This window comes from Macaca fascicularis, chromosome 10 (genome assembly GCF_037993035.2).
Source record: "Macaca fascicularis isolate 582-1 chromosome 10, T2T-MFA8v1.1".
Taxonomy (NCBI): domain Eukaryota; kingdom Metazoa; phylum Chordata; class Mammalia; order Primates; family Cercopithecidae; genus Macaca; species Macaca fascicularis.
The window spans coordinates 92,007,362-92,031,316 of NC_088384.1; the positions used below are offsets into that span (position 1 = coordinate 92,007,362).

At 44.0% G+C, this 23,955-nt stretch overlaps 1 protein-coding gene and 1 non-coding gene across 14 annotated transcripts in view; one reads left to right on the plus strand and one right to left on the minus strand.

The window, feature by feature from the left end:
- PHF20 (PHD finger protein 20) overlaps positions 1-23,955 on the plus strand; it is a 189,335-nt gene that overhangs the window by 161,481 nt on the left and 3,899 nt on the right. For all 13 annotated transcript variants that reach the window (XR_012419325.1, XM_074005202.1, XM_074005207.1 and 10 more), the window contains 3 exons: positions 3,036-3,231; positions 10,845-11,256; positions 12,985-13,168. Coding sequence is in view for 12 of the 13 variants with exons in the window: in XM_074005202.1 (XP_073861303.1) it covers positions 3,036-3,231; positions 10,845-11,256; positions 12,985-13,168 (792 nt within the window). In the remaining variant the exon portion in view is untranslated. The remainder of the gene's footprint in view (positions 1-3,035; positions 3,232-10,844; positions 11,257-12,984; positions 13,169-23,955) is intronic.
- Positions 303-408, minus strand: LOC123567413 (U6 spliceosomal RNA). The gene has a single exon (XR_006690322.1). It is a non-coding gene; the product is annotated as a U6 spliceosomal RNA (small nuclear RNA).

A 23,955-nucleotide genomic window follows, 5' to 3' on the forward strand; every position in this document is an offset into this window, starting at 1 on the left:
CTCTACTAAAAATACAAAAATTAGCTGGGCATGGTGACAGGTGCCTGTAATCCCAGCTACTTGGGAGGCTGAGGCAGGAGAATCGCTTGAACCCAGGAGGTGGAGGTTGCAGTGAGCCGAGATTGTGCCATTGCACTCCAGCCTGGGTGACAAGAATGAAACTTTGTCTCAAAAAAAAAAAAATGAGATCTACCCTCAACAAATTTTTAAGTGTACAATACAGTATTGTTGTTAATAACTGTAAGTACAATGTTGTACAGCAGATCTCTAGAACTTTCATCCTGTGTGATTGAAGCTCTGTAAAAAAATGTAGAAACTTCCCAAGTTTGAGTGTCATCCTTGTGTAGGGGCCATGCTAATCTTCTCTTTATTGTTCCTGTTTCAGTGTATGTGCTGCTGAAGTGGCACCTTTTCCTTTTCTTGAGGACTCATGAGGATGGGCATATGGGCTCTGTCTTTGGCTTTTGGGGGCTGTTGGAGGGTTAGAAACCTGCCTCTGCCCCCCGTGGCAACATCTGCCCTTCATCACATCACTGCCATCTTGAAGGGAGAAATGCCCTTTAGGGGAAGGAGGAAGGCATGGTTGGGTAGAGCCTGTTGCCACCCTGAGCAGTGACTTAATTACTTAGCAGGATCAGTTAGTTCCATGGCTATAGGGGTCACCTGTGGCTCTTGGTTGCTCCTTTCTAGAAGGAATGGATTGTAAATATGCAGTTCATTGTCTTAGTTTCCATGGGATGGTGACATTGTCTCCCATTACCACCTGTAAGGTTCTCCCTCAGCTCTAGTCCCCTGATTCCTTTAGAGCTAGACAATGCTTGAGAGCCTCTGCTTCCGCTACTCCTTTCTGTCTGATGAGGTGGGCCTGGTTCTCCTACACCCAGTTTTGCTTAGGAGGAAGAAATTGATCCTTGAGGATACAGTTGACTTTCCTCATAAAGCAAATTGGAATTAGAACTGGTTTGCAGAGCCAGGTCTCTTGATTTTGTTGGTTGTCTAAGGAGGGACTGGCCACCAGTTCATTTAACAGCAAGCAGGTCCCCTCTGGGCCTGAAGGCCTCTGTTGTGACACTGTCTCTTTGTACTAAATAAGTCCATAGACCTAGAAGCATCTGCCTCCACTTGTCCCTTTATCCGAAGGAAATAATGTAGTCAGAAGATTTGACAGGTGAACAAACACAAATCCAGAAGGGACATGACTGGCCCAAGATCACACCACCAGCCAATGCCAGACAGGCGATGAGAACCAGTTGTCTCATATCTTTGTCTTGTAAAACAGGTAGTGCAGCTCTGAATCCTGCAGAATCCTGCGGCAGCCTGCAGCAGCTGCCTCTGAGCTTCCCCCATATAATCCTGAAGGCTCCTTAGCATACCTTTTAAAAATCTTTTTTTCCCTACCGTGTCTTTCTCTACTTTTCCTTCTTTAGAAGTCACACACACCCTCTTCATCAAATCCTGTGCACTCACTGAACTTCTGTGACTTTAATCACCAAGACTGTGAATAGACTCTTCCTTGAACTGAGCACAGCATGTCTGCCACAGGGTCTACATGTATAGACTGACTCTGCAGTGGGTTGGACCAAAAATTTAACAGATTCAATTTTTAAAGGCTACTTAAAAATATTTTTAACAGAATCAAGGTGTATCCCTACCATGTATATTAGTAAAGCCAGAAGTAGCTCAAAGCCCTTAATAGGAATCACCTGGGTTTTTCAGGTTTGTATAGATATTGACAGTTTACAACAGTCTGGTTGAAAGCTTTTCCCTGGGACTTTGGAGCAGGTCATGTTGATAAGTCACATGTGCTTATGTTTTCAGTCCTTCCTAAGGAGTCCTGTAACAATAGGATGGCTAAAGCCATCCAGTTCCTATGTTGTTCTAATGAATGGGTAACAGGTGCAGAGAAGGGAAGGGGCCTGATCATCTGTTGAGTTAGGTGGTAGATGGTACATTTGCAGGGGGCCTCGAGGCATCTTTCCATTGATTTGATAAGTTCATTCAAGATGCCTTTTGCCAGGCACTGGGGATACAACCATGAACAAGATCGTTCCTACTCTTTTGGCTCTTAGCCGGGTTGGGAGCCAGAAACAGAAGTTAAAACAAGTTCAGTAAACAAGACTGTGTAAGGTAGTGATGAATGCCATGATGGGAAAATTGATAAGATGACTGTGAGGCACAGAGGATGCTCTCAATTTTGGGAAGTAGCAGAAGGCCGCACTCCTGGGCAACATGGCAACACCCCATCAAGAAAAAAAAAAAAAAAAGAGAGAGAGAAAGAGAGAAAGAAAGATTAGCCAGGCATGGTGGTGCACACCTGTAGTCCCAAATACTTGGGAGGCTGAGGTGGGAAGATCACCTGAGCCCAGGGAGGTTGAAGCTGCAGTGAGCCATGATCATGCCTAACTTAACTGTAGCCTGGACAACAGAGTGAGACCCTGTCAACAAAAAAGGAAAAAAAAAAAAGCCTTCCTGAGGAGGTGGTAAGGAGCCAACCCTGCAAAGGCTTGGGGAATAGTGCTGCAGACAGAAGGGATGCACAAGTGAAGGTCTTGAGGCTGCAAAGAGTTTGATGTGTTTCAGAAACTGAAATGAGGCCAGTGTAAGGGTATGGAGGGGAAGGCAGGAAGGAACTGGGTCCTGTGGGCCTCATTAAGCCAGAGTTAGAGAGTTAGGGCTTTGGGTATTCTCCTTTGAGCAGTAGGAGGCAATGGAAGGTTTTAAGAGTAGGAGGCAATGGAAGGTTTTAAGAGAATATTATGATTTAAATTTAGAGATAATCCAGGTGCCCAGCTCACCTCTGGCCAGTTCCAGGAAATCAGGAAGTACATGCCTTATTCACTACCTTGTCCCCACTACCTAATAGAGAGCCCAGCATATTGTAGGTGCCAAGAAAAGGTACACTGGATGAATCAATGAACAAAATAAATATACTAATCTATTCTTCCAGTAGTTTGTACGGTAATTGTATGATAGTGATGAAACGGCCTGGGTTTCCTTCAGGCCATGTTTTAACCCTCTTGTTGTCACTGCTGTAGGTCAGAGGCCTGGCTTCAAGTACTGGTATGACAAGGAGTGGCTGAGCAGGGGACATATGCATGGCCTGGCATTTCTAGAAGAGAACTACTCCCATCAGAATGCCAAGAAGATCGTGGCTACCCACCAGCTTCTTGGTGATGTGCAGAGAGTGATTGAGGTTCTGCATGGCCTGCAGCTCAAGATGAGCATCTTGCAGTAAGTGTGGCACCTGCAGTGTTGGGAGCAGTCTGGTTTGGCATGGTCTGGGGGCTGGGTCAATCTGTGAAATTGGAAAGCTACCAAAGCAATCAAATCATAAAACTGACTTTGAGACATTTACTAAAAATTACCAATTATGCGATAAACATTCTTAAAAAAAAAAAACTTTATTGAGTAATATCTTACATATAATTAAGTTCATCCATTTTAAGAATTCATTGAATTTTGACATTGTATGCAGCCATGAAGCCACCACCAGAATCAAGACATGGTGTGTGTATTTTGATTTGTTTTTTGTTTTGGTGTACAGTTCTGAGTTTTTGTTTTTGTTTTTGTTTTTTTAAATGGAGTCTTGCTCTGTCACCCACACTGGAATGCAGTGGCAAAATCTCAGCTCACTGCAGCCTCCACCTCCTGGGTTCAAGCGATTCTCCCACTTCAGCCTCCTGAGTAGTTGAGACTACAGGCACCTGCCACCACGCCTGGCTAGTTTTTTGTATTTTCTGTAGAGATGGGGTTTTACCATGTTGGCCAGGCTGGTCTTGAACTCCTGACCTCAAGTGATCCACCCACCTCGGGCTCCCAAAGTGCTGGGATTACAGGCATGAGCCACTGCACCTGGCTGAGTTATTTTGTTTTTAATTGCTGCAAGATATACATAATATAAAATTTACCATCTTAACCTTTTTCTTTTTTTTGAGACAGTGTCTCGCTCTGTTGCCCAGGCTGGAGTGCAGTGGTGCGATCTCGGCTCACTGCAACTTCCGCCTCCCAGATTCAAGTGATTCTCCTGTCTCAGCCTCCTGAGTAACTGGAACTACAGGTGCACACCACCACACCCGGCTAATTTTTGTATTTTTAGTAGAGACAGGGTTTCACCATGTTGGCCAGGCTGGTCTTGAACTCCTGACCTCAGGTGATCCGCCCACCTCGGTCTCCCAAAGTTCTGGGATTCTAGGTGTGAGCCACTGCACCCAGCCCCATGTTAACCATTTTTCAGTGTACAGTTGCACAGTTGTCATTCACGTTGCTTTACAACCAGTCTCTAAAACCCTTGTGAAATTGAAGTTCTATACCCTTTAGCAACAGCTGTCCATTTCCCTTTCCCCAAAGCCCCTGGCAACCACTATCCTACTTTCTGCCTCTCTGAATTTGACTTCTCTAGAGACCTCATGTAAGTGGAGTCATATAGTGTTTGTCTTTTTGTGACTAGCTTATTTCACTTAGAATAATGTCCTCAAAGTTCTTCCATGTTATAGCATATGTAAGAATTTCTTCCTAATAACTCATTTTATGTGTATGCCATATTTTGTTTATCCCTTTCATGCTAAATATTCCTTTTCTTTTTTTAATGACATGGGGTCTTACTTTATTTCCCAGACTGGAGTGCAGTGGCTACTCACAGGTGCGATCATCTGCAGCCTCAAACTCCTGGGCTCAAGCAACTCAGCTCATTCTTTTTTTTTTTTTTTCTTTTTTTTCTGAGACAGAGCCTTGCTCTGTCACCCAGGCTGGAGTGCAGTGGCGTGATCTTGGCTCACTGCAACCTCCACCTCCCGGGTTCAAGTGATTCTCCCACCTCAGCCTCCTGGGTAGCTGAGATTACAAGTGCCTGCCACCATGCCCAGCTAATTTTTGTATTTTAAGTAGAGACGGGGTTTCACCATGTTGGCCAGGTGACCTCAAGTGATCTGCCCATCTTGGCCTCTCTAAGTGCTGAGATTACAGGCATGAGCCACCGTGCCCAGGCTTGCCTCAGCTCATTCTAAACGTTCTTGATTGGTAAAGAAGGTAAAATTGAAAAAGCTGCTAGAACAGATATTGTTGGCAGGCCTGTTCTCTAGCACAATGGTTGCTCAGTAAAAATGTCTCTTGGTGGTTTGCTGATACAGAAAAGCTTTAAACCTTTGAAGCTGGCCTTCTGGCTTTTAGTGGCCAGAGAATGAAATTTAGTGTGAATTTCCTCCTGTGGTTGCATTCTATATGTCAGATGACCCAATTTCATGTAAGCTGTGATAAACACATGTGGCTTTTATTGGGGTCTGTTGGCTTTTTGTTGTTGTTGTTGTTGAGACAGAGTCTCACTCAGTCACCCAGGTTGGAATGCAGTGGCATGATCTTGGCTCACTACTACCTCCACCTCCTGGGTTCAAGCGATTCTTCTGCCTCAAACTCCCAAGTAGCTGGGATTACAGGCACATGCCACCACGCCTGGCTAATTTTTGTATTTTTAGTAGAGATGGGGTTTCACCATGTTGGCCAGGCTGGTCCTGAACTCCTGGCCTCAAGTGATCCGCCCACCTCAGCCTCCCAAAGTACTGGGATTACAGGCGTGAGCCACTGCGTCTGGCCGGTCTCTTGGCTTTTATAACCTACCCTACTTTACCCCATACAGCAACAAGGCCTTGAGTGGGGTAGTGCCTCTTCCATGGTTTCCATGGGTAGAGCCTGGACTAGAATTCAAATCCAGGCTCTGTCAGGTACTTTTCTAACTGTCTCTCTATGTGATACTGCATGACCTTGTGAGCTTTCTTTTGGTTTTAGTATAGTCTGTGTCAGGGACTGCTTTTATTTAAGTTGTAAATAGTGACAGACTAGGGCCATGAGTGAGTTAAGACTTGATAGGCCACTCCTGGATAGGATTTCCTTTGTGCTGGTTAGTCCTAGAGGAGGCCTGGTGTCAGGCAGAGTGGAGCATCAGGGCCCTGAGATGGCGAGATGGGAATCTGCTTCCTCTCTGGCACACAGAGTCCTGGCTTCAAGATCTGAGTGACAAAGGTGGTAGAGGAGGGAACGTTCAACAAGGGTCTGCGTTGGTTTGGGTAAAAGCTGAGCTGCTATAACAAGGACCCCCCAAATAGAGGCTCAAACGAAACAAGTTTCTTTCTCATATAAATGAATGGTTCAAGGCTAGGCAGGGATCTAGGCTAGGTAAGTGGCCTTTCTCCAGGATTCCATCTGTGGGGTTGGGAACTTTGTTTCCTTCTGTCTTACGGCTCCAGCATTCTCTTAGGGTTCCCCTTATCTGCATGGTCTTAGGTTCCTTTTGTCTTATTGTTCTGGTATTCTCTTGGGATTACCCCCATTTGCATGGTTGAAGCAGTTTCACCTGCACCTCAGCCTGCCACAGTCCCCAGGAGGGGGAAAAGAGAAAAAGAAGAGGGAGGGCAAATAGTTTCTTGGACAGGCCTAATGGCAGGGCAGGTTAGGCAGGTGGCCACAGGCCTGCTTATACTTAGGAGTAGGGGTGGGGGTGGGGATAAAAGGAAAAGGAGAAGTTGGATGCTGGGGCAATTAGCAGTTGCTGTGACAGAATCTGTTGAGGTGAACTGAATCAAATGACAGCCCTAGATAGGATGTCAGAGACTAGCTATTTCCTCACATTTCATAAAATAGGAAAACTTAACCCCATATAAACCAAATGAGTTTGTTTTTAATGAGATGGCAGCAATTAAATGAAGTAGGTGGATGGTGGTCCACATTAGTGCCTGGGAAACCTTGGGCTACTCCTGATTGTAAACTTTGCTATATTTCTTTTTTTAAATGTGGTTTTTAAAATAATTAATTAATTAATTTATTTATTTATTTTTCTTGAGACGGAGTCTCGCTCTGTCGCCCAGGCTGGAGTGCAGTGGCCGGATCTCAGCTCACTGCAAGCTCTGCCTCCCGGGTTTATGCCATTCTCCTGCCTCAGCCTCCTGAGTAGCTGGGACTACAGGCACCCGCCACCTCGCCCAGCTAGTTTTTTGTATTTTTTAGTAGAGACGGGGTTTCACCGTGTTAGCCAGGATGGTCTCGATCTCCTGACCTCGTGATCCGCCTGTCTCGGCCTCCCAAAGTGCTGGGATTACAGGCTTGAGCCACCGCGCCCAGCCCTTTTTTTTTTTTTTTTTTTTTTTAAGAGATGGGGTCTTGCTGTGTTGCCCAGGCTGGTCAAGTGATCTACCTGCCTTGCCCTCCCAACGTGCTGGGGTTATAGGTGTGAGCCACTGTGTCTGGCTCATATTTCTTTTATTTTTATTATTTTCTTTTCAACAGTCTTAATAGGGCCGAACTTTTTAAAAATAATAGTTGTTATCCTCCCACCTCAGCTTCCTGAGTAACTGGGCCTACAGGCGCCTGCATTTCTTTTCATTTGAGGGTTCTGTCAGATGCTGTTCTCTTTTTTCCTTACTGAAATGTCAGTGTTCCTGGCCTTGGCCCATATTCTGGAGGCTTGCCCCTTCTTTTTTTGTTTTTGAGACAAGGATCTCACTCTGTCACCCAGGCTGGAGTTCAGTGGTACGATCTCGGCTCACTGAAACTTCTGCCTCCCTAGTTCAAGTGATTCTTATGCCTCAGCCTCTCCAGTAGCTGGGATTATAGGCATGTACCACCGCGCCTGGCTAGTTTTCATATTTTTAGTAGAGACTGGGTTTTGCCATGTTGCCCAGGCTGGTCTCGAACTCCTGGGCTCAAGTGCTTTGCCTGCCTCAGCCTCCTAAAGCGCTGGGATTACATGTGTGAGCCACTGCGCCCAGCCCCTTGTCCCTTCTGAATCCTTATCTAGATCCTCCATCTTTATAGAAATGACTTTGTTTGTAGTAGAATTAAATCTGTCTTCTAGCAATTCAGAAGAGGGCATAGGAAGATCTTGGTACTTATTATGAATGGAGAAAAGATCCTGGGAAAGGGGAAGGTGGCCCCAGTGTGTCTCTGTATTCATGGATGGTCTCCGTTGTCACGGGCTCTGGGCTTTTATTCTCAGAAATATTGTTCCCCAGTGACCCGGTGAATTTATTTTCAAAGACAAACAATAAAACTGGGACTAACTTCAAAGCATCTGTCACCATAAAAAACATGGCCTGGATGGCTGTGCTTACCTTCTTCATGATTGACAGGGCTTGCAAGGAAATGGCAGGGTCATGCTTGTGAGGAGTAGCACCTTCAGATCCCAGCTGGAATGGTGAAAATTGTAGGTGGGAGGAAGCAAAGACTTTAATGGATTTTTTAATAAAGAGCAGGTCTGTACTCTGGCTCGTGTGTTCCATGTTAACAGGTAGTGGACATGAAAGTTAACGATGACTCCCATTTCCCCTGAGCAATTGTGATTTCAGTGGTATGTCTGGGTCCTGAGTAGGTTCCTGGGACAGGCTGATAACCTGTCTGGAGGTGTCCCAAACAATTGATGCCAATTGTTTCCCCCTCTTCCTCAGTGGCTAGCAGTGGTATGGGATTGCTGGAGTAGGAGAGCTGAGACGGGATAGTTGTAGGCCCTTGGGAGCAGAATTTTAGTTCTGTAACATCACTCTGTGCCTTCATGTATATGGCCACTTCCACTTTCACAGGAAGGTACAGGAAGGCATCCACAACATTTTATGTGCACATACATGGAAGCACAGCTTTCAATAGATGCTCACAGGAGTCTGTGGCCCTAAAAAGGGTAAGAATCCCTGTTCTTTTCTTCAATAACAAACTTTTTTCTTTGGAATGGTGAAAACAAAGTTTCAGAATAATTTTTAGAAGCTTTATCATTAATGGCCTATACATAAATGACAGTTGATTTTATTTTTGTAACCCCTGGGTAATCATTGTAGTTTTGTAATTGAATGCCATTACATGTTGGGATCATTGTAACTGTTTATTAATAAGTTAAGCTTATTTTTAGTAAGTCACATTTGAAGAGCACTTTAGGCCACCATTAATTCACTTAATTGTTCTGAAACTCAGTGGTTGATCGTGTTGGCAAAAAGAGTCAAATTCTGTAAAATACTTGAAGAGATTTATTCTGAGCCAAATATGAGGACCTTGACTTGTGAGACAGCCTCAGGAGGTCCTGAGAACATGAGCCCAAGGTGGTCAGGCTACATACAGGCTACATACATTTTAGGGAGACATAAGACATCAATACATATAAGAAGTACATTGGTTGGGTCCAGAAAGGCAGGACAACTTGAGGGGTGGGTGGGCTTCCAGGTCATAGGTAGATTCAAAGATTTTCTGATTGGCAATTGATTGAAAGAGTTAAGTTATTATCTAAAGAGTTAAGTTATTATCTAAAGGCCTGTCGCCAGGCGCAGTGGCTCATGCCTTTGGGCTCCCAGAACTTTGGGAGACTGAGGTGGATGGATCACCTGAGGTCGGGAGTTCAAGACCAACATGGAGAAACCACATCCCTACTAAAAATACAAAATTAGTTGGGCATGGTGGTGCATGCCTGTAATCCCAGCTACTTGGGAGGCTGAGGCAGGAGAATTGCTTGAACCTGGAGGCAGAGGTTGCAGTGAGCTGAGATTGCACCATTGCACTCCAGCCTGGGCAACAAGAGCAAAACTCTGTCAAAAAAAAAGAAGAAAGAAAGAGAGAGAGATAGAAAAGGAAGGAAGGAAGGAAAAAGAAGAAAGAAAGAAAGAAGGAAAGAAAGAAGAAGGAAGGAAGAAAGAGAAAGTGAAGGAAGGGGAGGGAAGGGAGAAAGAGAAAAGGAAGGGAAGGAGGAAGAGAAAAGGAAGGGAAGGGAGGAAGAGAAAAGGAAGGAAAGAAAGGAAAAGGAAAGGAAGGAAGGAAGAGAAAAGAAAGGGAAGGAAGAGAAAAGGAAGGAAAGGAAGACAAAAGGAAGGAAAGGAAGGAAGAAAGAGAAAAGGAAAGAAGGAAGACAAAAGGAAGGAAAGGAAGAAGAAAGAGAAAAGGAAGGAAGGAAAGAAAGAAAGAGAAAGAAAGAAAAGGAAGGAAGGAAAGAAAGAAAACAAAAGAAAGAAAGGAAGGAAGAAAGGAGTGTCTGGGTTAAAATAAGGGGTCGTGGAGACCAGAGTTCTTACTATGTAGATGAAGCCTCCAGGTAGCAGGCTTCAGAGAGAATAGATCGTAAATGTTTCTTATCAGACCTAAAAAGGTGCCAGACTCTTACTTAATTTTCTCCTGGAACAGGAAAAGACCTGGAAAGGAAAGGGGATTCTCTATAGAATGTAGATTTCCCCACAAGAGACAGCTTTGCAGGGCTAGTTCAAAATATGTCAAAGAAATATATTTTGGGGTAAAATACTTTGATTTATTGCAGTACCTGCTATCTGTTATGTTGATATCTTATTGCTACAAACAGTCTGTTTTGTCAGTCTTAGGGTCTCTGTTTTAATGTTAATGCTGGTCAGTTGTGCATGAATTCCAAAGGTAGAAGGCTTGTCTGACTCCCTTCCCATCGTGGCCTGAACTAGTTTTTCAGGTTAATGTTGGAATGCTCTTGGCTAAGAGGGGTCCATTCAAGTTGGTTGAGGGGCTTAGAATTTTATTTTTGGTTTACGATAGCAGACAGATCAGACAGATAATTAGCCCAGTTTCACAGAGGAGGAAGTAGGAATGAGGCTGGTTGAGTGAGTTGTCCCAGAGTTGAAATCCATTCAGGTCTTCTGAGTGAGAGTCCAGTCCCACTCACCGTGTGTGACCACAGTGGAAGCTCACTAAGGAGTGGTCTCCTAGGAGACCACAGATTCACATTCCCTCTTGTTTAGCAAATGGTAGTGTGTGGTCAGATGGCCTAGGTGGAGCTGCTCTCCCTACTGGGAGAGTATTTAGGAATTGGGAACCCCTGCAATGGTCCAGTTACTCCAAAACCCATGCCCTCTTTGTCCTCTCAACAGAAGCCGGGAGCATCCTGATCTGCCACTGTGGTGCCAGCCTTGGAAACAGCACTCAGGGGAGGGGAGATCTCAATTCAAAAACATCCCTGTCACTGACACCAGGAGCAAGGAGGAAGCCCCAAGCTATAGAACTTTGAACGGGGCAGTGGAGAAGCCCAGGCCCCTGGCCCTGCCCCTGCCGCGTTCTGTGGAGGAGTCCTATATCACCAGTGAGCACTGCTACCAGAAGCCCCGTGCCTACTACCCTGCCGTGGAGCAGAAGCTGGTGGTGGAGACGAGGGGCTCTGCCCTCGACGATGCGGTCAACCCCCTCCACGAGAACGGCGATGATTCCCTCTCCCCACGCCTGGGCTGGCCTCTAGACCAAGACAGGAGCAGGGGGGACAGTGACCCCAAACCCAGCTCCCCAAAGGTATGTGGCTGGCTTGTACTTGTTCTTCATTCATTGCGTGAGTGCTTGTAAGTTCTCCTCCTAGGTCTGAATGTTCTGTGGAAGATATTTATTAATAAAACTGTATTTAAATTTGCTTACCATAGATATTTTGGTAAGCAAATGGGTGCAAAGTCAGGAGAGCCCACTTAAGCCAAAGATCCTAGGTTCCAGGAAGCACCCACAAAATGGCATAGTCAAGAGTGGTGGGTCGTGGGGGCGTGGGTGCAGAGGAAGGGAGAGGTGGGAAGTAGCAAGGAGGATTGAGTTAGGAAAACTCATCTTTTCTTTAAGGCAGTTTGCATTATAATTTCACCTAGATGTTAATTCTTAGCATGAGCAAACAATGAGTCAAATGTTTTGTTAGGCAGAATTTTTTCAATCCAGTTGTATGATAGTTTTATTTTGACTTCTAACTTTGAAGCCCTGTGGTAGAAATGGTACACTTTGTCAAAATATTGCTGGTTTCATCAGTTTTCCCAAGAACCACTTTTGGTTTTTTTGTTATTCAAGTCACTCTCTTCTAGAACCCCCTTGTGTCACCTCATTGCCGGTGTTTTCATCTCTAACTGCTCACTAGGCTCATTGTGCCCTGTCCTCAGTTGTCAGTGAGGCTTTGTATGATTTGAGAGTTCCTCTGCCTCATCATCCTTACTTCCCAGACTTTCTCCTGCAGGTTGGTGTCACCAGCGTTAAATACATTGCTGCATGGTGCCAAGGGGATCCTAGATTACAGGCCCCTCAAGGAAGGAGATTGTACCTCATTCATCCTTGTGTCCTTGACTGTGTCTAAACAGTGTTGGGCAAGGTGGTAAGGACACAGTCTTGAGACAGATGCAGTTTCAGTTCTGGGCTCAGCCCTTTACTGTGATTCTGAGCGGGTTACTTCACCTTCCTGACCAGACCTGTTTTCTTGCCTGTAGAATGGGGCCAGTGAAGCCCCCTCAGTTACTGTGGAACGTATTTGTGAAAATCCCTCAGCACATTGTTTTGCACATAGTAAGTACTAAATAAATATTGGCTAGAATCTATTTCATTTCAAATGGATGAATGAAAGGTTGAGTTACCAAATCCTAGAAAAGGTTTGTGGTCCTATGGATCAGGCAGGTTTCCTAGCGGTATCTGGCACATAAAACAAAGTCAGAAATACTGGGCCGCAGCAAAGCAACCAGGGTTAACAGTCTCTTCCATTGATGGTAAGCTGACTGTAAGCTGACCTTGCTTTTATGTGCCTTACCCTATATCATCCTTGTGAACCTTCCAAATAGGTTTTACTACCCCCATCCTTCCACTGAGGGAGCAGAGGCTCAGGGACATGAAGTAGTCCATCCAGACTCGCACATTCAGCAGGAGATGGAGCTGAGACTTGAAACTCGTTGGTGTGACTCCCGTGTACTAACCCTCGTCTGCACTAGCCCTGCTCTAATCAGCTCTCAGGGCTCTGAAAGCCATTCTGTGAGGCTAGGACATTGGCCCAGTCAGTAGGAAGCAGCTGTGGGTCCCCGAGCTAGAGTGCTACCTTGAGGTCGTTGGAATTGGTACAGTGGGCAAGCTTCTGCCCAGTTCCGAAGTAGGAAATAGGAAAGGGAGGTAGGAATTTGGAGTATTGAAACTGCAGCTAGTATTTCAGATGGCTGCAAACGCTGGCTGGTTGAAAAATGGGCCAGGGGCTATCTCCATTCAGTAATTTCCATGCCATTGCATCCCCAGGTGAAGGAATATGTCTCCAAAAAGGCCCTACCAGAGGAAGCCCCTGCTCGGAAGCTGCTGGACAGAGGCGGAGAGGGGCTGCTGAGCTCCCAGCACCAGTGGCAGTTTAACCTGCTGACCCACGTGGAATCTCTTCAGGATGAAGTGACGCACAGGATGGACTCCATTGAGAAGGAGCTGGATGGTAGGGCTCCCTCCTTGGCCACCTGTGCATTGGCATGCACTCTGAGCACCCCCAGACGAGCGGCTTTCTGAACCCCCCAATCTGAGTTTACAGGGACCACTGTACTCTTTGCTTCTCTTCTTTTCAGCCTCTCCCCACCTCCATTCTCCCCTCAGGATGGACGAGCCTTACTTTTAGTATTTATCAGGTGCAAGATCTGCATGATGTTGGGTCCTGCCTCGCTTGTCTGACTGACCCCTTCTGTGAAGTTGAGTATGCAGAGAGAGGGTAACTGGCAGTCCTGCTTGCAGGAAATGTGTGATCTAAGCAAATCTTTACAAACAAGTTCTGTGAGAAATTAAAATTTTGACTTGAGTTTTAGGGTATCTGAGGATTTAATCTGAAAAACCTCTTATTTCAATCTTTGATAAAATCTAAAATGAAGCTTTCTGCTCGTAAGCCAATAGAGATTTGAGAATTTGCCTGAGTCATTTGTGTAGCCCCAGGTATTCCTCCCAGATATTGGTGGTCACGGACAGGCCTGGAGGGTCAAACCTGTAATGATGAATACGATCAAGTTCAGTCTCTCTCTAGGAAGTTGACAGTTTGGGTTGTTGGAATATTCCCTAATTATTTGTTTTCATGTTAAAAATGGAGCCGAGTTAAGAAAGAAATGTTTGAGGATTCTGGGTACAGTCCGGCTATGATTTTTTACTGTAACTGGGAATATAAAACATACATGAAATAACTCAGAAGAAAATGCCATCTGTTATACAAGTGAGGGCCATGAGGTGTGGCCAGGACACATGTGGCTGATGCCATGCCAGGGGAGGAGAGTGCTAACAGGAGGGCTTCCTAAAACTGCTGAGACTGAAGTTGAGCTTTAAGGAGAGTGATGGTGTTTCCTACTGGAGAGGACTCAGGGTAGATGATCTGGCTCGACTGGAAAAAGGGTTGCCCTGTTGGAGGACAGTGAGAGAGACAGCAAGACCTAGGCTGGGTGTGGTGGCTCACACCTATAATCTCAGTACTTTGGGAGGTCAAGGTGGGAGGATTGCCTCAGGCCAGCTTGGGCATCACAGTCTCTATAAAAAATAAAATTAAATTTACAAGAAAAAAACAAACAACCCCATCAAAAAGTGGGCAAAGGATATGAACAGACAGTTCTCAAAAGAAGACATTCATACAGCCAACAGACACATGAAAAAATGCTCATCATCACTGGCCATCAGAGAAATGCAAATCAAAACCACAATGAGATATACCATCTCACACCAGTTAGAATGGCAATCATTAAAAAGTCAGGAAACAACAGGTGCTGGAGAGGATGTGGAGAAATAGGAACACTTTTACACTGTTGGTGGGATTGTAAACTAGTTCAACCATTATGGAAAACAGTATGGCGATTCCTCAAGGATCTAGAACTAGAAGTACCATATGACCCAGCCATCCCATTACTGGGTATATACCCAAAGGATTATAAATCATGCTGCTATAAAGACACATGCACACGTATGTTTATTGCGGCACTATTCACAATAGCAAAGACTTGGAATCAACCCAAATGTCCATCAGTGACAGACTGGATTAAGAAAATGTGGCACATATACACCATGGAATACTGTGCAGCCATAAAAAAGGATGAGTTTGTGTCCTTTGTAGGGACATGGATGAAAACCATCATTCTCAGCAAACTATTGCAAGAACAGAAAACCAAAAACCGCATGTTCTCACTCATAGGTGGGAACTGAACAATGAGATCACTTGAACTCGGGAAGGGGAACATCACACACTGGGGCCTATCATAGGGAGGGGAGAGGCGGGAGGGGTTGCATTGGGAGTTATACCTGATGTAAATGACAAGTTGATGGGTGCTGACGAGTTGATGGGTGCAGCATGCCAACATGGCACAAGTATACATATGTAACAAACCTGCACGTTATGCACATGTACCCTAGAACTTAAAGTATAATAATAAAAAATAAATAAATAAATAAAATAAAATAAAATTAGCCAAGTGTAGGGGTGGAGTCCCAGCTACTTGGGAGGCTGAGGTGGGAGGACTGCTTGAGTCCAGGAGTTGGAGGCTGTAGTGAGCTGTGATTATGCCACTGTACTCCAGCCTGTGTAACACAGACCCTGTCTCTAAAAAAATAAACTAAAAAAGGGAATTGTAACTGATGCCACTGTCTGAAAAACATATTTAGAGAGCTGAAGGAGGATATAATGCTAGACAAAAAAGTGTAGCTCTTGAGAGAATAGCAGTAGGAGTGGCTCCGAGCCCCTGAAAATAGGATTATCACCATGGAAACAGGGTGAATGTTCGGTTGTTGCCACAGGGACCTTCTCTGAGGGGAGAAGTTAAAGTCTACTCACATCTTACCTCCTTAATCCTCTCTTCAGCCAGGTTTAGCCTCTCTAGCCCTGGACATGCCGAATGGGCAGTGTGGCAAAGATGGTAGGCCTGAATGCCCTTCTTTGGCCTCTTGTATGTCTCGCCGACTCAGAGTCACATATTCTGTACATTTCTAAGACTCTAGGCCCTGAGAGAGATACCAAGCATTAAAATAAATGATAAAGCTTAAAGATTTTATTTAGGTAAACAGACTTTTGAATAGTATTTAAGAGTAATCAGAATCCCTTTTTAGGGAATCAACTCTTTATTTAAACACCAAGATAAACTAAGCTTTCATAACTAAGTTTTTAAATAGGAATTTGGACGTAACATTCCTTTTTTAAAAAGCTGGCCTGCTTAGCCAGGTGTGGTGGTGCACAACTGTAATCCTAGCTACTCGGGAGGCTGAAGCAGGAGAATTACTTGAACCTAGGAGGCGGAGGTTGCAGTGAGCTGAGATCATATCACTGCACTCCAGACTGGGCAACAGAGCAAGACTCAGTCTAAAAAATAAAAAATTTTTAAAAATTTAAAAGCCGGCTTGGCGTAGTGGCTCACCCTTGTAATCCCAGTGCTTTGGGAGGCCAAGGCAAGAGGATCACTTGAGGCCAGGAGTTCAAGGTTACAGTGAGCTATGATCGTGTCACTGTACTCCAGCGTGGGTGACAGAGCAAGACCCCATTTCTTTAAAAAAAAAAAAAAAAAAAAAGCCTAGTAAGCTATTAAATGAAATGTATGTGTGTGTGTGTGTGTGTGTGTGTATATATATGCCATTGTTTTACAATTGGCCATTATTTAATTATTTATGTAGTTATGTGAACAGTACTTTATTTTGTAGCAGGATGAGTGGCAGACAAAACTCCTCAGACACCGAGTTAAAGAAGGAAGGGGTTTATTCGGCCGGGGGCATCAGCAAGACTTTTGTCTCAAGAGCCGAGCTCCCCGAGTGAGCAATTCCTGTCCCTTTTAAGGGCTCACAACTCTAAGGGGATCCATGTGAGAGGGTCATGATTGATTGAGCAAGCAGTGGGTACGTGACTGGGGGCTGCATGCATCGGTAATTAGATCGGAACAAAATAAGATAGGGATTTTCACAGTGCATTTCTATACAATGTCTGTAGCCTATAGATAACAGAACCAATTAGGTCGGGGTCGATCTTTAACTACTAGGCCCAGGGTGCGGCGCCAGGCTGTCTGCCTGTGGATTTCATTTCTGCCTTTTAGTTTTTACTTCTTCTTTCTTTGGAGGCAGAAATTGGGCATAAGACCATGTGAGGGATGGTCTCCTCCCTTATTCCCCCCTTTTGAGACTCTCACTCATTTTATTAGTGGGAGTTCTCACTTTCATTTTCCCTACCCATGTCTTCTTGCAAGACAGATCGATAGTGATTCATATAGCACACTTATACATTATGGTGAACTAAGGTAGCGATGAAACTTTTTATCATTCGAAGAAGTACAGGTAGCAAACAAGGGAGCAGTACGTAGGTTCCTATTACTATTATAACTCTTATTATAAGGGTTTTAAATCCTCCTAGTGCTGGGAGTCATTTTCTAAACATGGCCCTAGAATCAAATCTATGCCACACTTGCACGGGCACATGTGCCTGTTTTGTCATATCTCTAACCATGTCTTGAACTACTTGCCCTTGATTATCTATGTGTAGGCAGCAATTAGTAAGGTTAAATTTCCTACAGATCCCTCCTTCAGCTGCTAGCAAGTAGTCAAGAGCTAATCTATTTTGATAGATAGCATTTCTCATCTGAATTTCTTGCCAGGCCAGAATAGTCAAGGCTCTGCTGGTTTTATTAGTGATTATTTTTAAGACAGCTTGTAACCGTATGATTTGGTTGATCATGTAAATGGGGGTCCAGTATCCCCACAGTCCATCTTGTGCCTAAGTAGCAGGCCTATAATATTGTATGATTCTCTCAGGGGGTCATTTATCTTTTTTTTTTTTTTTCCCAATTTCTTATAGCTATGCTTCTCTTTTCGCAGGAAGCATAGACAGGGAAGCCCAGGAGTTTGCCTGTTTTTATGGGCAGTAGGAAGAAAGATGGTTTAATAGTGCCAGTAACACAACTACCTGCCCACTGGTCAGGTAATTTGGCGTAAGCTCTATGCCCACATATCCAGTATAATCCAATGGGGACTGTCTAGTCCCCGTGGGACTCTGGGTGGGTCCACATGGTTTGCAATTTTGGGAATTATGACTGTTTTTGTGGTACCGTTGTACAGTTTCTGTCTCAGACAACTAAGTTGTCCTACGGGGTGAGCAAATTCTTTTCTTTCTCTAGCTATGCAATATTGTCCAATAATTGAGGCTTTTAGGACCCAGAAACTATTCAGGGTGATTCTTTTGAGCTGGGAATTCATCAGGATCTGGGTTTGTAGGTACTAATTCTCGGGCTTCCCATGGCCATTGATCTCTTATTACAGTTCCTCCACATACATAACATGAAGTGACACTGAGAGACTCGGCTACATGCTTGGCTAATTGCAAAAACAAATTTCTTGTTTTTCCTGGAATTTCTGGTACTGGCACATTTAGTTCATCATAGAAAGTTCGAAACACTGGCTTAGGAGAGCGTTTGTAAACTTCTCCTTGAACCAAGATACTTACTCGAGGATCCAGTCTGGCTCCGTCAGTTCCTAAGGTCACACACTCCTCTTTTTCCAGCAAGGATCAAGGGTATTGGTTATTACTAGCTCTAAGGGGTTACATTGTCCCTTAGTACAGGAAGGGCCATTTTTTCCTTTCCGAAGGTGGACTGGATCCTTTTCATCATTTTTTTTTCGTTTATCCAAGTGGCCTAAATGACACAAGACCAGTATTTACATTTATTTCCCCACAGTCCTAATTTATGACAGATGTACTTATTTTCTGCCATATAGCCTCTTTTCTAATTAAGAGAACCACACCTTATTCCTAACTTATTACTATTAATGACAGCACAGGCATCAAATTTTAAGGTGACTTGTTTGGGCACCCCCCCCCTTTTTTTTTTTCTCTAACACTTTGGCTAACACTTTACTCATATCGTTTATGAGCTCCCACCAGTCCTCAGTCCTTAATCTTACTTTAAGAACTGTAGTCATGGGAGGCTCAGATGGGTCATAACACACATCAGGTTGGTCATTTCCTGGGCTACGTACCTTGTATAGAATAACATTATACAAACAAGTTGTTTTTAGAGTTCCAGTACACTTATAAAACCCATAAACTAATAGGACCATAGCAACCTTTTGTCCTACCTCAGTGACTCGATGTATATACTGGGAACAGCCCTCAGTCTGAGGAAGGTCAGTTGAAGTCTTTACTGTACACGTCCAAATTTTAAGGAAAATGAGTCCCGCAATGAGTTTCCTCATGCTTTGGCCGTGCGTGGACCAGTCAGCTTCTGGGTGTGACTGGAGCAGGGCTTGTCGTCTTCTTCAGAGTCACTTTGCAGGGGTTGGCGAAGCTGCTCCCGTGCACGGACCGCTCACAGTCTACTCATATTCGAGGATGGTCTCAGAGGCTGGGCCTGCTAGAATAAACTGAGTCCAACACCTCTACACAGTTATGTTCAACTGGGCTCTCTGATACCGGGAGCAAGGTGGTAGAGTTTAGGGTGTTGCAAACTTCAATGGTTATGTGGGGATTTTCATATAGCAAGCTTTGGTACTTGGTTTACCTAGCATTTGGTAACCAGCGATGTCCTTTGGTATTTATTAAAGTTACCACAGTGTGGGGGGCCTCTATATTCAGGTTTTGCCTAAGGGTTAGTTTATCTGCTTCTTGTGCTAACAGGGCCTTTGCTGCTAGGGCCCTTAGACCTGGGAGCCAGCCTTTGGAAACCTTGTCTAGTTGTTTTGAGAGATAGGCCACTGGCCTTGGCCAGGGTCCCACAGTCTGGATTAAAACTCCAACTGCCATTTTTTCTCTTTCTGACACATAGAGTGTAAAGAGTTTTGTCAGGTCAGGTATCCTCAGGGCTGGGGCCGACATGAGTTTTTCTTTTAACTCATGAAAAGCTCGTTGCTGTTGGTTGTAATAGATGTAGTTTATCTAATCTACATTTTTATTAACTGTCACCTACTAAAATACTGACTCAAATCCTGCAGCTATTTGATTTCAAGCTTTAAATTGATCTGGTATTCCTCGTGGGATTCCAATTGCGTCTAAATAGACATGAGAGTCGAAAGACCCATAAGGGGCTTATCTCACTTTATGATGTCTTATTATTACTTTTCCTTCTGGTTGATGAAATGCCAGGGTGAAAGGGATAGCCAATTGGACTAAAGCACAAGAGCCACTCTAGTTATTCAGCAGAGTGCCCAGTAAAGGTCCACCACATTACCACCACACATCCGCTCAGGGATGAACAAGGGCTGACTGATTGATAAACTCTTGAAAATTCTTAAGCTCACTGCATCCTTTCAGGTCTCCAAAGAATGCTAACTTTCCTCCCTGTCGTGAGAGACACAAAGTGAACTTAGTGTTGGGAGACGGAAGCTGGATGGCCCTCGGGGGCTGACCCGCAGGGACTTTGGGATATAGCAGAGAGAGCTTAGCATAACTTATTACTCCAGGCTGTAGAATCTTGGAAAAGAGCTATCATGCAGCCTACGCCTGGTTGACTGGAGGACCACCTTAGTGGAAGGGGGATAATCTGGGCCTCTGGCCTGCCATGTGCCCAAGCATAACAATTGCTTTTGTTTAATGTGCAGATGGAATATTTGATCCATTTTAACCAGGCATTTGCATTTTGGTATCCTATCTTAATTGCTAAAGTTTAAGTCTTTAACTTCTATGATCCTCTAGTAAAATGAATGTATGGTTTTAGGGAAATTACAAAAACCAGTTGGGGCAGTCCATCCTTGCTCTTTATGGTCCACAGAACGTTGGACCAACTATGGCATGAAAGCTGTACATCGGGGGGCAACAATCCTGGTTGGCACTGGGGTCTTTATCGAAATCTCCCCGGATTAAATGGTCCTAGTTTACTAATGCCCAGTCTAAGGAGAGTCAGGAGGGACAGAAGTACTTTTCTGAAGTAGAAAGCTGTCTTTGACTTGGCAAGTCCTCACAGGGTATAACAAAGCAAGCATTAAATGCAATAGTTTGAAGCGAAATTGACTTGGTTATATTAATAACTAGATAGTTAGCAATAGAACGAGGAAAGAAGGAAGAGTAATAGAATAGATTAATAAAAGAGTTAAATTTTTCTTAGCTTTAGTTTGGTAGGGTTTTCCCCTGGGACTATGGCCCACGACTCTGGAGGGGGTGGTGCTTTCTTGACTGGGGTGTGATGAGTCTGTCCTTTTTTTGCTGTAGGAACAGCAGTCTTAGTGGTTAGCAGCACAAGGTAGGGTCCTTCCCAGGCTGGCTCGAGGTTTTCTTCTTTCCACCTTTCGATGAGAACGTGATCTTTAGGCTGGTGCTGGTTTACTGGAAATTCTAGGGGTGGTACATGTGCTAAAAGACTTTTAGTTTTTTTTTTTTTTTGCGAGAAAGGAAAGTGGAAGATAAACCAAGTATATAATTTTTAAGAAATTGACCTTTTGTTTTAAATGTGGGGACCTTGGCAGTAGACTTTATAGTCCTTAGTGCCTTTTTACCGAAAAATTTCCTTTAACACCTATTTTTATTAGTTTTTAAACCAAAGAAAGCCAAATACCATTTTACATTTAACAATGCTTCTTGTATGATTTTTATATAAGATAAGCTAAATTTTATCTTTATATTAGTGTGTTATTAATGTTAAACCTAATTTTAATAAAACCTTGTAGATATATTTATTTAATTTTTAATGTTTTGACCATAAGGTAAGATTTTATAGACTCTTTTTAACCTTTTATAATTTTTGCTAAAGAGCAGGTTGGTGCTTTAAGAAAAACCTGTTATGCTTTTGCTTTAATGTCCAGTTCACAGAAAAACTGGATGATACTTCTTTAACTTTAGCTAATATGTTTACACACAGAATGTTCTTTACAATTAACATTTTAAAACTTGCTTAAACCTTCAAAACAATAATTTTTAACTTTTTAATGTAGGTAAAAATGTACATTCTTATGCCTCCTTATAATCCTTTTACCAAACGTATATTTTGCTTTTCTTATACACCTTGCACATAAACTGTTTTCTTTTTCAGTAGTTTTACATTCAGGAGGCCTAGTTACTTTTAAATTATACAACATTTTTTTGCATAAATTCTTTTTTTAACACAGATTTTTTATAACCTTTTTTTTTTCTTTCACGACTTTTACAGGCAATTTTTTTGACATGCCTTAACTTTCTGACTTATTACAAACATTTCTTTCTTTAAACAACCAGTTAATTTATTTCAGGACAAGAATTTACCATATAACACTCTTTTTATATAAATTCCACCCCCTCTTTTTTTCCCTTTTTTTTTTTGGAAGATGATAACCATTCTTTTCCAAAGCGAACTTTTTTTTTATGAGACAGAGTCTCGCTCTGTCGCCTGGGCTGGAGTGCTGTGGCCGGATCTCAGCTCACTGCAAGCTCCACCTCCCGGATTTACGCCATTCTCCTGCCTCAGCCTCCCGAGTAGCTGGGACTACAGGCACCCGCCTCCTCGCCCGGCTACTTTTTTGTATTTTTTTAAGTAGAGATGGGGTTTCACCGTGTTCACCAGGATGGTCTCCATCTCCTGACCTTGTGATCCGCCCGTCTCGGCCTCCCAAAGTGCTGGGATTACAGGCTTGAGCCACTGCGCCCGGCCGCGAACCTTTTTTTATGTCTGTGGACTAGACTGTCTAAGGCCACAAGAATAGAATTACTGTAATACATGTTACACTGTTGACTTTTAGCAAACTTTACTTTTGTTGAAAACCTTGTAAGTTTGGGATTTTAATTATCCTTTGCTATTAATAAGACCTTGTTTTGTCCAAATTAGAATTGGTATAATGGCTTTTAAAGGAATAGGGTACACTTATTTTTTTTTCTTAACTACTTGTATATCTCTTTCTTTCTCTCTTTGACTTTGTCTCTCTCTCTCTTTGATTTTCCTTTTGCCTCTGTCTCTTCCTCTCTCTCTCTGCTTCTGTCGTTCTCTCTCTCTCTCTCTCTCGTTGACTCCCTGTCTCTTCCTCTCCGTCTCTTCCTCTCTCTCTCTTTGCCTCTGCCAGCCGCTTATGCTGCTGTTCTCTGAACCACCGTGTGTTGGGGGCGGGTGATCTAAAACAAGCTGGTCTGGGTTTCCTGGCTTACAGGTTACCTTGTGCCATACCTTTGAAACAAGGGACCTGTCCACGCTTCCTTCTAATGGCCAACCTACCTCTAATGCTGGTCAGTCTTATCTTACACAAAGTTTTAAATTTTCCTGGTGTCATAGTAGTCCATAGTCTCCCTTAAATCCTTTTTTTGAAAATTTTCAACATAGTTCCTAGTGGGGTGGGCTTACTTTGTGCCTCTCCCATGTTTCCTCTAGACAAAACATCACGCCCACCACAAAACAAAGAACGGGTAAAAAGGGGACACACACACTTTTGTAGTTTACACCAAACCAAAATCAAAACCAAAATCAGAGTATCCAGAAATCCAAGCCAGATCAAAACCAAAACCAAAATATCAAGCAATCCAAGTCAAGTCAAAAACAAAAACCAAAGTGCCGGTACAGGCACACCGTGGGTGGTCAGGCCACGCTTCCACGCAAATGGAGTAGGCAAGTTCCCAAGACCAATCCTGTCAAGCAATTCAAACCAAGTCAAAACCAAAACCAAAGTGCCGATAAAGGCACGCCGTGGGTGATCAGGCCACGCTTCCACTCAAATGGAGTGGGCAAGTTCCTAAGACCAATCCTATCAAGCTATTCAAACCAAGTCAAAACCAAAACCAAAGTACCGATAAAGGCATGACATGGGTGATCAGGGCACGCTTCCACTCAAACGGAGCGGGCAAGTTTCAAAGACTAGTCTTACCAAGTTTTAGATGTCCAGACTCCAAGCGCCCATTCCTTCCTGGTGTTCAGCCACTGCATTGATCCTCCACGGGGGCCTGCCACACACTGCTCTGGCGAGGCGTCCCACCGGGGCAAATGCCTACCCGGGAGCGCTCTCAGGATCGGCTCAGGATGGGCGTCGCTCAGGCTGGTCGGAGTTCCCCGCAGGGATATTCCACGGGGCAGGCTTAAGCCGCCTAAAGAGCTGCTTTGACCATCCACCGTTCACCTCGCTTCCCAGTCAGGGAACCAAGAAATGTAGCAGGACGAGCGGCAGACAAAACTCCCCAGACACCGAGTTAAAGAAGGAAGGGGTTTATTCGGCCGGGGGCATCGGCAAGACTCCTGTCTCAAGAGCCGAGCTCCCTGAGTGAGCAATTCCTGTCCCTTTTAAGGGCTCACAACTCTAAGGGGGTGCCTGTGAGAGGGTCGTGATTGATTGGGCAAGCAGTGGGTATGTGAC